General features: G+C 41.7%; 1 protein-coding gene across 1 annotated transcript in view; it reads left to right on the top strand.

The window, feature by feature from the left end:
* Positions 1-763: 763 nt before the first annotated feature.
* LOC102082351 (interphotoreceptor matrix proteoglycan 1a) overlaps positions 764-14,362 on the top strand; it is a 52,440-nt gene continuing 38,841 nt past the window's right edge. Inside the window, exons 1-6 of the mRNA XM_025899067.1 lie at positions 764-989; positions 5,920-6,086; positions 7,261-7,298; positions 11,067-11,113; positions 11,266-11,399; positions 13,494-13,643. Of these exons, the coding sequence (XP_025754852.1) occupies positions 779-989; positions 5,920-6,086; positions 7,261-7,298; positions 11,067-11,113; positions 11,266-11,399; positions 13,494-13,643 (747 nt within the window). The 5' untranslated portion in view covers positions 764-778. The remainder of the gene's footprint in view (positions 990-5,919; positions 6,087-7,260; positions 7,299-11,066; positions 11,114-11,265; positions 11,400-13,493; positions 13,644-14,362) is intronic.

The following is a 14,362-nucleotide window of genomic DNA, read 5'->3' as shown; positions in this document are numbered from 1 at the left end:
GCAGACCCAGATTTTCCCTTTGGTAAAGTCTCTGTGCCCCCCTGTTCTGGACATATCAGACTTGGATAAGTAGTTTTTGTTTCTGAAATGACCACAACTACTTTCATTGTCTCTTAAAGAGTTTTTTTGCATATTAAATGTCAGAAACTAGTCGTCCAAAGGCTCAGACTATTCAGTTTCTAAAGGTTGGAGACAGAAAATATCAAATTTAATGTGGATCTGTCTAATTACTGAAATGCTTTTTGGTTTATGGACGTCTTTTCTACCTCTGACTCTTTGCAAAGTAAATCAGACCGGCGGTGGTGTCACTGTGGTCCTGACGCTGCTCCATCAGTCTGCGTTTGACTCGTCACGATGTGTGTTTGTCTCTGAAATATCTGGCATCTGTTTATTTACCACAGCAACGTAGCAGCAGCTGGTGTTTTATCTGCTCTTCACTGCGTTCGGCTCTGATTCCTCTCCTGCAGCTCCACGCTTCTTCTCCTGTTTGTTTTAAGCCTCTTGTAGTACCAGACGGATGGGGTTTAAATCAGGCAGCGTCGTTTGTGTCGCCAGTGGCAGAAAATGACTCTAAATCCGATTTCGACTGTTTTCAAATGTTGTTTAAATCTGGTGACATGAGCTGCGCTGCCCTTTGTAGTAAACACCACCCATCTGTTGCTCTAAACAAATGCCAGGGATTTGGATCTGACTGCGATCTGCTCTGCACTGACTGCGTTTTGACCCTGAAGTTATTTTTTACCTTCTCTCTTTGTCTGGTTTAGAGGGCGACAGAAGGATGGACTCTGCTGGAGTGAAGATGGAGGCCGTTGGCCCGGCGGGACTGGCGCAGCTGCTCAAGATGCCCACCCTCACCAAAAGCTCAGGTTTTGAACCAGAGCTACGGCGATCCAAGAGGTCAGTGTTTTTACACTCCGGAGTGAGAATCTGCCCCCAGGAGACCATCAGTGAGGTGATCGCCAGCCACCAGGCGTACTACCAGCTCAGAGGTACAATTTGTATTACTCTGGAGACAATAATACCCCCTAATCGCTGTTGTCAGCAGTATTCCTCTGATAAATTGCAGGTATACTACAATTGAATTCAAGTTTTATATATAGAGCACCAAATCACAACAACAGTCGCTTCAAGGTGCTTCACGTTGTAAGGTAAAGCCCCTGCAATAATAGAGGGAAACCCCAACAATCAGACGACTCCCGATGAGACAGTGGCAAGAAAAAAACCCTTTTAACAGTCTCAGCAGGGCTTCTTATCTGACCTTTCCTAAATCATTTGCTGGTTTTCTGCCAATAAATCTGCAAACAACTCTGAAATATTGGACAAATATTGATATCGTTTAAATTCCTACAAACACGCACTTTTGGGGCTTTTATTTTGAAGCTCCAGTGTAAAGAATGTGTCACTGGTCACCAGGATGTAAAAACCACCAGACAAATATTGAGTTTGGTAAATCTGCTCCAAATTTAAGAGTTTAGAAAGATTTTTTTTTTCCCAGTGGAGTATAGGTTTGATGCACACGTGCAAAGTTACACGACACCGATATAAACGGTGAAAAATATTTTACTATCTACTTATTTTCTTTGCAGTAGTGAAAAAAATGTTTTCTGATGCTTTGGTAAGAATTGTGTATGTGGGTGGATGCAGGAGGCAGTAAACAGCTGAAACAGTCATGAACCTCCACCCTGTTACAGACTGCACCCATACGCTTCTGTTCGTGACACGGCGTGCTTTGAGCGCCATGTCTCCTCTTTATTCTGGCTGTTTATGAGCCTCACTGACTGACATCAGAATGAATTTACATCAGTTTGTTCAGAAATGTTCAGAAATCATTTGATGAAGACGAGAGAGGGAATAAATATCAAAGAACATCTGGACTGGATCGGATGACAGCGCTGAATGCACTCCTTGTTATTACCTCTTCCTTAAGATGAGGTCCTTACATTGAGCAGTACGATAGAGTGTTGGAACCACAGATGGTGTAAAAAAAAAAGAAATAGTGAGGTGTGGGGGTGTAGGGGGTAGTTAAAACTTAAAAAATTCAAAGAATAGGCTGATGTTGGTGTTCCAGCATGGGGATTTCAGTTCAGTTTCAGAAAGGGAAGCAATGCTTTTCCTAAAAACGTGCACATTTGGAAAGGCAATCTCCAAATTTTTAGCTTTTCTTCAACTTTAACTCGCACTGCCCTCACCACTGTGCTGCTTTTTGTTGTGAGAAAATTTAATTTGTGGCTCCACAATTTTTTTTAAATGTGGAGGACAAAGCAATTAAACATGATGCTGTGAATATAATTTCACTGGTTGTAAGTGTTTGCATGCTTTCAAGTATTAAATTTAATCAGAGTGAACTTCAAGAGGAGCTTTAAAAGCCTTAAATTTAGCAGATTTTACCTGCAGACGTCCGCACACAGAAAAGACAAAGCTGAAGTGCAGAAGTGTCGGTTTCTTCACACAGTTTCCAGCAGGGAGTTTCACTGTGGAGGAGGGGGGGAGTGGAGGAAAGCACAGGTACATGATCCCACACTCGAGCCAGCTGACCCGTCACAGCGCCACTGAGGAGCGATGAAGTGAGTCACAGATGTGAGTCACTCCCCTCCTCCGCACAGAAAAGTGCCGAGCTCTGCTGCTTGTTCAGCACAGGAACAGAAGCACGGGGATCGTACCTGTAAAACCAAACGGCCTCCGCACAAATCTTCTGAGCAACATATGCAGGACAGTGTGAGGAGTCCCGTGTCTGCAGGTGGTCCAAAAGGTGACAGCCCCCCACCCCCAGTGACGTTTTCTAATCACTTTTTCTTTACCTTTATACAAAACACCATGAGCTTAAGGAAAGGTGTGAAGGAGAGCTGAGGCCAGGAAGATCAGACTGCTGGACTAGAAACTCCTCATCACAGATACTTCTTCACACTTGTGGTTTTTGCATGCAGGCTGTATAAATGTGGACATCCAGGTGAAAAACATTGCAGACTGAGTCTCGTATCTTCTCTTGCTGCTAAAGGAAACTCGTGGATTTAATGAGGCTTTCTGATGATGATAAAATCTGTCAGTGCAGGATGCCCAGAAAGAGGACAAAACCAAATCAACCTCCACTTCACTCCATTTTCACAAAGCTCATTATCGTCATTCACAGAGGTCAGCTCTGAAGCTGCTAAGAAGAAGCTTTATAACAAGCACATCTTAATACAGCAGCAGTTTAGCTGTAGATTTAAAAGCCTGTTGTTGAAGCTTTAAAGCACGTCAGCAGGTTACAGCGTGAATGGAAAACCTCACCGTCCTTCAGTCTGGTTGTGAACGGTCGGCACAAGTCGTGGGACGCCATCTCCTTTTGATAGTAATGCCATGAAAACAGAGTTCAGCATTACCCAAAAATCAAGTATGCCCCTAATCTTCAGCAGCGAGCACCCATTTGCGTGAAAACATGGGGTTATATATATAAAAGTTATAGTTGGTCGGTCGCGGCATCCACCTCGAGCATTTCGCTGCCGTCATTTTTAAACTCCTCCTTCCTCCGGCTGTGGCTTCAGATCGATGGCGTCCTCCTCCATCTTCATTTTCCTTCTGAGCTCCCGCTGCACTTCACATTGATCCACATCAGCCTTCACCTCCCTCCCCACACCGTCAGCGTCTAGACCCCTGCGGGGGGCATAGCTGTGCACCACGCGCCCCGAGCACCCCCTAAAAATAATTAAATGGCGTCTAAAGGCCAAAGAGTCCTCACATAATTCAGCTTTTTCTTCGTTGTGCTCATAGCTGGTCTAATAAATCTCTTTCTTTTTAAGCCTCGATCTCATCTGAGTCGCCCCTGACAGAGCAGCTCTGAGATGACGGATGAAAACTGTTTGTGACATCAGTTTTAAATGCAGCTCACTTCGGGCTGTATGCGTGTTTAGCCGGATACTACCAAAGAAAAACGGGCCAGAGTAGCTTTGGATAAAACATGAATTTCATAAACAAGACGCGTGAATCTCTTCAGATACGTTTTTCCCTCAGTTAAAATTCACTCTTTTATGACTATTTATTGTTATTACCGGCACCCAGGAGCTCGTACTTGCAAGAAGCCAAATTAAAGGTGTTTTAATGTTTACCCATGTATGCGCAGCGTCTGCAGCCTGCAGAGCTGCGTGCTGTGTTCATGTTCCTTTATCCTGTGCTGTAAATGTCAGGAAGATCCCGTCTGCGGGATGAAACTCACTCTGACGGCTTAATTCTGTTTTCACACGTTCACGCTTCATCTCTGCTGATTTGCGTGTCATGCACATAATCTTTTCATCTTTCTCATCTTATCTCTGCTCGCGCTCCTGTTTGATCTTTTATCCTCGTCTAACATGGACTTTATTGTCCGATTGATTCAGAGCAGATTGGCCCAAAGTCTCGTGTGTGTTCTGTAAATTTGGAAATACCGAAGGCTTCAGTGTGTTGTTTAAAAAGTGAAAATCATACAGCTTTGCTCACAGATCCCACCGATGGACCTTCTTTAGTTATTCCCAGTGAAACCAGACAGAAGCCGATGTTTCCACAGACGGTGGTGGTTCATTCAGACAAAGCAAGAAATACTGGTCTGATTACTGCAGTAATAATAAGTATTGCATCTTTGCTACCTAAATAAAACCACGATCACGTCTGTGGTGCAGCATTCTCATGTGAACGTTTTCTTGGGGGTCAGTCGATGAAATCATTGATCGTGAATTTCTTTCGTCCTGTCTTCCTCCACTCACCTCTAAGCATTCACACCAGACGGCTTTCTCTGTTTTCTCAGTATTATTGTGGGGCCTTACCATACAAAGCTACTTGAGGCAACTCTTAAAGAACTGAATTGAATTGAATGACCCTGGGTGTGACTGTTCTGTGTGTGACAGTGTTTCCTGTCTGATCTTTTTGTTAAGTTAATTCACGTGTCACTTCCTGTTTTATTTTGGCAGTTTGTCTTGTGTTTAGCCTTATTTCTTTGATTTTGCCTCCTGTGTCTTGTTACCCTGCTGTTTCTGCTTTACTTACCCTCGTGTATAAACAGCACCGTCTTCCCCTCAGTCTTTGTCTCAGTGTCTGTTAACCTCCCATATGTGTCTCCAGCTTTGGGGTTCTTTTTTTACTTTTCTGATGCACTTAGTAAAGAGCCCATAAAAGAAAGGCTCACCTTGGTTTAGTTTGCCTTTCTCCACGTGTCTGCAATTCATTACATTTTGTCTGTTTTGGAAGACATAAACTGCACGCCTGTTAGACTTCAGCAGAAGAAGATGGATGGACGACTAAACCAATCTTACTGTGCCATCAATTTTTGTTTTTTAATCCTCCTCAGTTAATTCATCCATCACAGACACTGCTGCAGAGTTAAAAACGTCCTCTGGAGGTTGGAGAGCTGAAACTGTCCGATTCATTTAAAATTACCTTGCAACAAAACTGTATTTGCATATAGATAAACATGTACATGTTTATCCATGTAAACATGCATAAATGGATAAAATGTTGTTTATATTAAAAAGAATGAGGCTACTGTGAGGATATTGTGGATATTGTGTGGTGGCCTAATCACGACCATGTGACCAAATTAGTTATTAATCAAATATCACTATATTAAAAACACACACACATCTTCTTTATTTCAGTGATGTGGCACAACATCAACATCCACCTGTGCAGTTTTTCTGTCATCAGACGAGGTCGAAGGTTTAAACCTAAGGTTTAGGATAATTTTGATGTTTGCTGGTTAACTTTTGGAGTCAATCTGGATTTAAATAAATCTTCATCTCTGTGAGATGTGACAACACTGGACACTTGGAATAATTTTGTACACGTTTAAAAGTGCACATCAGATTAGAAAACGATGTTGTGATGTTATAAAGAAACATCTGGATCCAGCAGCAAGGTGTTCAATGCTGAACATGGTGTGTGTGTGCGTGTGTGTGCGTGCGTGCGCGTGGTCAGTTTGTCAGGAGGCGGTGTGGGAGGCATTCAGGATCTTCTTCGACAGGATTCCGGGGACGGCCGAGTACCAGCGATGGGTTCACACGTGTCAGCACGAGTCGCTCTGCATCTCTGACCTCGCCAAAAACTTCAGCGGCTCAGAGGAGCACATGAGCATGATTCAGCGGGTACGAACGAGATTCTTCACATCTGCCTGCAAACCATGTTTCATGTTTATCTCAACTAACCTGTCATTGTTTTCATCGTTATGTTGAAGGCGTGAGTTACGTCTTGGATGCTTTTAAATAAATGAAGCGGAGTGAGCTTCGCTGTCAGTCAGAGGCACACAGTGAACTGGAGTAAATATATAGTGCTCCTCGTCATCTCTATTTAATCGAGAACCTGATGTTAATCCAATCACAGTGACACTGAATGGAGACAGTTTTTACTTTATACTATTTACGGTTTTCTGAAGGTCCTTCACTTTCTTTGGTTTCTTTTTTTTTTGTACCTGAGCCTCAACTCAACCAGTTTTTTTGCTTAATTCAGTTTTTTTGTATTGTTTTTCATGTGCAGGAAAGCCTGCCGATGCCAAAGACACTTCAGCTACAGACACTTCCAGTATATTTTAATGTTTTGCTGTCAGTGTTGTTTGTTTGCGTCCTTACAGACATTTCTGCTGTTTTTTCAACTTTTTTTTATTCATTTCCATTTAATGTTTTGATCACAATGAGCTAATTAGTTTTCTTAATTTATGATATTTTTTGCTTTTTTTTTTTACAACAAATAAGCTGATTTTGGAGGTTCTTGTGACTCTCCCAGCATGAATCAGTCCCTCTAAATCCTTCAGGCGCCTCACTGCAGGAGGGTGGTTGGAGTTTGTTGGCCGGCAGCCGCGTTGTAAATCCATCAGCAAACATGCAAACATTCGTCACCGCAGCATCTGTCCTGTCTGTAAAGTCTCAACATTAACGGCACGAATATTAAAAACTGCTGAGATTTATATTGAATCAGTCCAGTTAACCTGCAGAGGAGAAAAGAGCTGCTTTAATATCATTTAGCTGCTCAACACTGCTGGGAATATGAGCGAGCTGGACATTTAAAATGTTCATTAACATTCAGAGTCGTTTTAAAAAAATGATACTGTGGAGATTTAATAATTTTAATGGCCAGAAGGTTTGTAAAACTTCAGGGACAGCTGCAGCCAAATGAAGGTTTAAACCACAAGAGGCACTTTTTAAATGAAGCCTGGTGTAAAAGTAAATCAAATAATCAGTTAAAGTAAAACCAAACAGCTGCACACGAGCTGAAATAATGTGTGGTGAAAGTAAACGATTGTTCTGGTTTCTGATTGGTTTACAGAGGATGGACCGGCTGAGAGACAGGAGGCCTTCATCACGGTAAGAGCTGACAGATGATTCATGTTCGTTAAGCTCTCACTGTGCTTCTCTGACTGCATGCACACTGATAATGTGAATATGATGCAAACAAGGCCATTAAACAGTGTGTGTGAGGGTGTGAACCCGCAGGAGTCCAGAAATGTCATTTAAACAAATGATTTGAGTGTCAGAGCGAAAATCAGCTTTACATTAAAAACTTTACGGTGTGTTTGGTGATTTCTTTAAAAAAAAAGACAGCCTGGACTTTTTTTTTAGTACAAAACTGTGAGACTGTAGTTTGGAACCAGCTTCAAATAAAAACTGACCCAATTGTCTAAAGCAGAGGTATCAAACATAAGGCCCGAGGACCAGAATAATGCAGTCCCATTAAACAGTATTGAAAAAAGTGATAGAAGGTGTAAATTTTGGACTTTTAGCTGTAGCTCAGAAGTTTTACAGCTTTATTTACTGACAGAGACTTCCCACATGGTCATTCATGCTACAACAAAGTTACTGGGTAAAAAATTTAAATAAAACACTGTTCCTGTTTTTCACTGTCTACTATAGAAATTTCATTTTGTCTTTATGCAGTATATCCTGTGTATCCACTGAAAAGTATACACTGTACACATGGATACACGTTTGTGTAGTTTTACACGTTTACAGTCTAAAGATCAGATGTTCTAATCTGGTTAAAAGGATTGTGGTTCTGATTGAACCCTCACTCCCTGAGGCGTGTTTCAGAGGTTTTATGCAGACCAACACGATTTTAGTGTCTGTCCACGTGCTGAACTTTGCATAGCTGTTAGAAATATTCATTAGTTAAACTTAACAATGAGCACTGAATGAAGGCGGGGGCGGCAATCTGCCCGTGAGCATGGTTCTGCTAGAAGTTTCTTCCTGTTAAAAGGGAGTTTTTCCTTCCCACTGTTGCCAAAGTGCTGGCTCATAAGGGGTCATATAGTTGTTGGGTTTTTCTCTGTATGTACTATTGCAGGGTCTATATTAGACTATAAAGCACCTCGAGGCAACTGTTGTTGTGATTTGGTGCTGTATAAATAAAATTGAATTGAATTGAATGAAGAAGCAGATTTTCAGCACCGTCATTGCCCGCAAAATTAATCAATTCCAGGCAGTTATTGGCCATTTACAGAATGGGAAGTTTGCAGGTGCCAGAAACCGAGTAAAATGAACCACTTATAGGTTTTTTATATTTAAAATTTACAGACATGTTTCCAAGACTGACGTCAATGACAGCTTGGACAAAAACAACATTAGATGAGCTTCTGGTGGTCGTTATGTTCTTTTCTGTTGTTGTCTACACATTTCTGCCACTTTAATCTAAAGATTCCTTCAAAATATGTATTCATGCATCAGAAACATCTTACCATACATAACGTGTGCAGAAGGGAGAGGAGCATGAAAAATAAATAACTTCCTTTAACAAATAGCAGATTTGAGGGGTAATTAAACACATGCAATCACAAGGTTCCTCATGTGATCTTTACTAAGGACTGAAGTGCTACAATAAAGGATTTTCAAATGTATGTTTTCATTTGTAAATTTTAAGTGTTTATTGATTTGCAGCAAAGCATCACTTTCATAGGTTCAGCTGAGCAGTCTATCAGTGAGTCATGTTTCAGGGAGAAACGTCACATCGGTGCAGATGTTGCTTTAATGTCACGAACACGGTGGAGAGAGTGCCGTTTGGAGCTGACAGGTGCGTTTTTGTGCGTTTGTAATCATTCGTGGATGACACAGCACCGTCATTATTTCTGATCTTTGTGTCTCTTCCACAAAGGAATAAATACAAAGTAATGTGTGTGCGTGCGAGTTGTTAGGAGAGTGAAGTTTATTACTTTAATTCATCATTTTCACTCATTGATCTGAGCGTCGGTGTTTCAGCTCGTTCTGCTGCTCTCTTCATGAAAGATGGATGAAGTTATGATGAGTCGAGTGTGGCTCTTATTAGAAGTACAAGGCAGGTTATGCAAGATTCATTCAACGTGATTAAAAAACATGCAGACCTTTATTTTTTTTTTTACTTGAAGGGTTTTAATATTTCATCTGCACTAAATGTTCTCTGTAAAACATTTTGAGACTTTGGAAGAAGCCATTCTTCCCTCTTAAAAGCAAAATCCTTTGTGTTTGTGGTGGCATTTGGATGGGACAGGCTTAAGCCCAAAAACACTCTGCTTTATATGGGATTAGCATTACCTTTAACACACACCATGTTTTATTAAGTAACTCAGATGCATATCAGCATGTAACCCTCATCATGAAGCAAAACCGATTTTGTTCAAACGTCGGCCGTTTTCCACCGGTGCTCACACCAAACATAGAGCAAAGTTTTGAGCTGCGTTACTCGACCAAAAACAGGACAGACACAACAGCAGCTGCTTCAAAGTGCTTTATAGTGTGAGGTAAAGAAAGAAACCCCACCAAACAACAAGCATTTGGCAAAAGTGGCAATAGTGGCAAGGAAAAACTCCCTTTTAACAGGAAGAAACTTCTGGCAGAACCAAACAGAGGCCTAAAAATGTGATGGATATAAAAAAAAGTCTTTAATTTCAGATCAGTGCATCTGTAGAACATAGTTTTAGAAGTCTTACAGTTGTGCTCATTACTAATACTAGAACAGCTTTGCGTGATTCACAGTTCAACATATAAACCTTCTTTATATCACGCTTATAAACCTTCTTTATATCACGCTGAGCCTCGCTGCTGTCCCCTCAGTTAATCCTGTGTGAAACAAGCTGTTTTAGCTCCTCCTACTTTAAGCCATCTTCATTCTGACAGAAGGTCTGAACAGAAGGTGGGTGGAGCTTCTGTTTCAGATTACCATATTAGGGATATCCTCTCTCTGTGATGTCATTAAGAACCACGAGTAGAAAAAACTGCCTGAAGCTGAGTGTATGTTCTGACTCGTACATACACCAACCTGGAGCAGGAGAGATGTGACAGGAAATCAATCAATCAATCAATCAATCAATCAATCAATCAATCAATCAATCAATCAATCAAATCTTTATCTCAAACATGTAAGTAATAAATGTTAATACACATAAAAGACAAACATGAAGTCACTCAAAGTGACCATGTTAGGGGGAGAAAGCAAACGCTTATCAAATCCTACACTTATCTAGATCATCCTCTGTTTTCATTATACAATCTAAAATATACCTATGTGCCACGAATAAATATGTCTGTGTAATATGTATTCCTGTAGCTATTTTCATTGTTTGTAAATGTTTGAAAAGATGACTCAAAGATGTGCGTTGGTAGTTTTCAAATTCTTCAATAACTCCAAATCGGGGATGTCAAAGAAATTTAATTTCACATTTAATCCCTGAGATATTCTAGTATAAGAAAAAGAAGTGCAATGTTCAACATGTCTCATTTTTTTCTACACGATAAAGAAATTCTGCTGAAGTGAATGAAAGAAAGCACTCTTAAACTGTAAAAATCAACGTGCGAAATTACAGAAAAATAGCATCAATGTGAAAACAGGAACTTCTATAGCACATACAGTGAATAAACAGGAACTTTTTAAAATGTATTTTCTAATTACTTGTAGCATGAATGGGCATGTGGGAGGTCTTTGTCAGTAATGATAAAGCTGTAAAATGTAATCATTTACAAATTGCTTCACATTTTTCAGTGCTGTTAAGTGGGGCCGGACTGGAGTCTCTGCTGGCCTGACTCCAGGCCCCGGGCCTTACGTTTGACACCCCTGCTCACTTTCAGAATGTGAAATTTTTGTGTCATGCTGTGTTCGTCTTTGTGCAGGGGAGCGACGACTCCGGCACCGACGCAGAAGCTCCCAGAGATCACAGGTAGGACATCTTCAGCTGAATGCATATCATCTGTTTATACACTGATAGTTTTTTACTCTTTTCATTGTATATTGTCGTATACACAAATATATTATACAAGTAGATTGTAGTTGGTTTATTCTGAGATTAACGTTGCTCTTGTCTCTCTTCAGGTCCTGAGGCTCAGACCAACGCCCCGTCAGCGCCCCCAGTGCTCGTCACCAGCACCGCCGTCCTCTTCAGTTCTACGAGTGTCTCTTCAAGCCCCGCCCCTGACACGACCCGCCCTGCCAAGGAGCTCGAAGAGGTACAGAGGAGCACTTACATTTACATTTGTGGTATCAATCTGGCGCTCTTATCTGCCGCAGGAAGCTGAAGGAGGAAGGAGCTCAAGTGTCTGACAGGCTGAAAATGTCACGCTGGAGTACTCGTGAAATTATACATCAGTTAATTTCAGTGAAAGGCATCACTTCTGTCCGTCTGTCCTATTTCTTAACCTGTAATCACCTGTAAGTAACCCATTAAGAGCTGCTTACTAGCTGCTCCGTACTTGAGAGCTCAAAGGTTTATCCTTCAACCAGTCCTGTGAAAAAACTAATTTTCTCTGATGATGGAGTAGAACCACTTTTACCAGCAATAAGCTGAAGTAATCATTTTCTGTGTGATTTATCAACCTCTCACGTCACTGTGCAGGGATTCCAGCCCACTCTTCTTCACAGTGTTGCATAAGTTCATTGAGGTTTGCAGTATTTGTCTGTGCACAGCTCTCTGAGCACAACATGTCAGTCAGGCTGAGGTCTGGACCGTCGCAGCACCTCGATTCTTTTCTCTCTCAGCCGTTCTGAGATCTGCTGTTGCTTGGGATCATTGTCCCGCTGCAAATATCAAGCAAGGAGTTTCTTTTTTAACGCTACATTAATAAATATGACAAGCACAAAGATCAGCAGTGACCTTCAGCGGGTATTGGAGAGGCTTGCTCAGAGTAACACTGCAGTGGATAAGATCTGCACACCCAGATTATATCGCCTCTGACCTGGGAATGCCTCGGGGTCCACCAGGAAAAGCAGGAGGAAGTAGCTCAGGATTCCCTTTGTGGGAAAAGAATTTATTGTCTCGGACAAACAAGGGAGCACATGGCCTAAAATAAACGTGACGTCAGATCCACACACAGCCCAGCTTTGCAGCCCTGTTGATCAGATTTTGAGTTTGTGATCTGAGCTCAACAGACAGGTTACCAAATGTGTAGTAATACCAAAACAGATAATAGATTCAATAGGTCCCTTATAAAATAATAACAGCACGCTCAGACCCATCTACACGTAGATCAGATGCTCTGCTTCACTCCACAGCATCTCTACCAGAATGCAAACAAAAGCATTTCATCACGGTTACGTTAGAGCTACAGGTCTCATTATTTTCTGTGAGATAGCGGTTATTTGGAACAGGAGTTTATTTTAGGGATGAAGCTTGAGTCAGCTGAGAGCCGAAACAACAGACTCCAAGCTGGAGTCACAACATCAGACACAGTTTTTAGGAGAAAGTCCCATCACATCCACGGGCACAAACTTCATTCACACTTCACTTTACACCTCAGCCAGTTTTCAGCCAGTGAAGTTTTTTGCACTTATTTTTAGTCACATCATTTTCTTTTCAGCTCATTTCAGTGAAACAGTTGCTAATAAAAGAAAAAGCCAGCTTTGCAAAAACCTGAAAAATGTGCACGTTTGCAGGTGTGTTTCTTAGAGAAGGATCACATGACCTTCAGTCTGCAGACGGCAGGTTTACCTGCTGCACAGGTGGAGCTGCTAAGCGCCTCACGCCTCCCCCTCAGATAATTACTGCTTTCTCACGCCGCTGACTGATCTGCGGTTACGGTGAGAGGAGGAGGAGAAAAAGCCCGGGCTGACATTTGACATCAAACTCCTTTAAAGCCGCCCAGGGAACATGGCGTCATTTCGCTGCTGCTGACCGTTCTCTGAAATGACCTCAGCAGTGAGGTCGTTGCTCTTTCACGGCCTATGTTGAACATACAGGGACGAACCTATTTCATGTTTGCAGCCATTTTTTTTCTCGTACTTTCATTATGGGATATCTTTGCTTTAGTTTCAGACAGAAACAAAGACATACGCTATTTCCTGTTACGCTTGGATGTATGAAAACTTCCTTTTGACCCTTATGATTGTCGAAATATGAATCATAAAAAGAGCTTTCAGCCTGAAGTTCCCGCTCTAGCTTTTCTTTTTTCTCGTCTGCACTTGTGGTTCTATTCACACAAGCATATTTGTTATTTTCTTCGATACCAGTCAGTTTCATGTATTTGGAAATGCAAATTGTTAAAGAGAGACACACGTAAGCCGTCCCTTTTTAGCGCCTCTCGTTTGTCTCGTTTGCTGTCCTGAAGGACTCAGAGCTTCCAAACATCGTCCCAGAGAGTCTGGTGGAGCAGATCGTGGAGTTCAGTATCGACCTGGTGGATCCGGGTTACAGAGAGCTGCTGGATGACCCGGATTCCCCTCAGTACATCGACCTGGCACAACACCTGCAGGACCAGGTGAGACCTCCTGATTCCTTTTTTTCCAACCTCTGCTGATGAGAATAAAAAAACCTACCTCTCTAAATAGAGAGAAGTGGGAAAATAAACCTCAACTCCCTAAACTGCAAAAGACAAAGTGATTATGACCCAGCATTTTGAGGTTATAGTTTTTTTTGTGAATTCTTTGTGTTTGGAATGTGTTAGTTTTTCTTAGCATTTGCTGTATGTTTAGCTTCATTTGTCTGGTCCAGTTTTCTCATCAACCCTTCTTGTTTACATGTGTCCTCCCTGTGCTCTGTACCATGTCTCCCCTGTCTGTCATGTGTATCCATGTATGTTTCTCTCAGCCCGTCATGTCTCACTCCCTCTCTCTGTCTCTCGTCTCAAGCTCCCAGTTTACGTCTCGTCACCCTCGTCACCCTCGTGTATATTTATATAGTCTGTTGTTATTCATTCTTTGTCAGGTCATTTGTTATGTTCATGCCATGTTTCCAAGGTTTCTTGCTTCCAGGTATTTACGTATTCTCCCCAGGTTTCCGTGTTCAGGTGTTTTTTATGTTTACTTTCTAGTTTTCTCAGTTTAGGCTTTTGTTTAGGGTCAAATTGATTTTGCCTAGCCGTTTGGTGTGTACTTCTTATCAGCCACAATAAACGGCTCACTTTCTGTTAAAAGTTTCATTTCGCGTGTCTGCATTTGGGTCCTCCACCATGTGGAAACCCTTTTTAAGTTCACTTTT

Source organism: Oreochromis niloticus, linkage group LG15 (genome assembly GCF_001858045.2).
Source record: "Oreochromis niloticus isolate F11D_XX linkage group LG15, O_niloticus_UMD_NMBU, whole genome shotgun sequence".
Classification (NCBI taxonomy): Eukaryota; Metazoa; Chordata; class Actinopteri; order Cichliformes; family Cichlidae; genus Oreochromis; species Oreochromis niloticus.
Note: the sequence above shows the minus strand (reverse complement) of the source record. Positions and strands in the feature narration are given on the sequence as shown.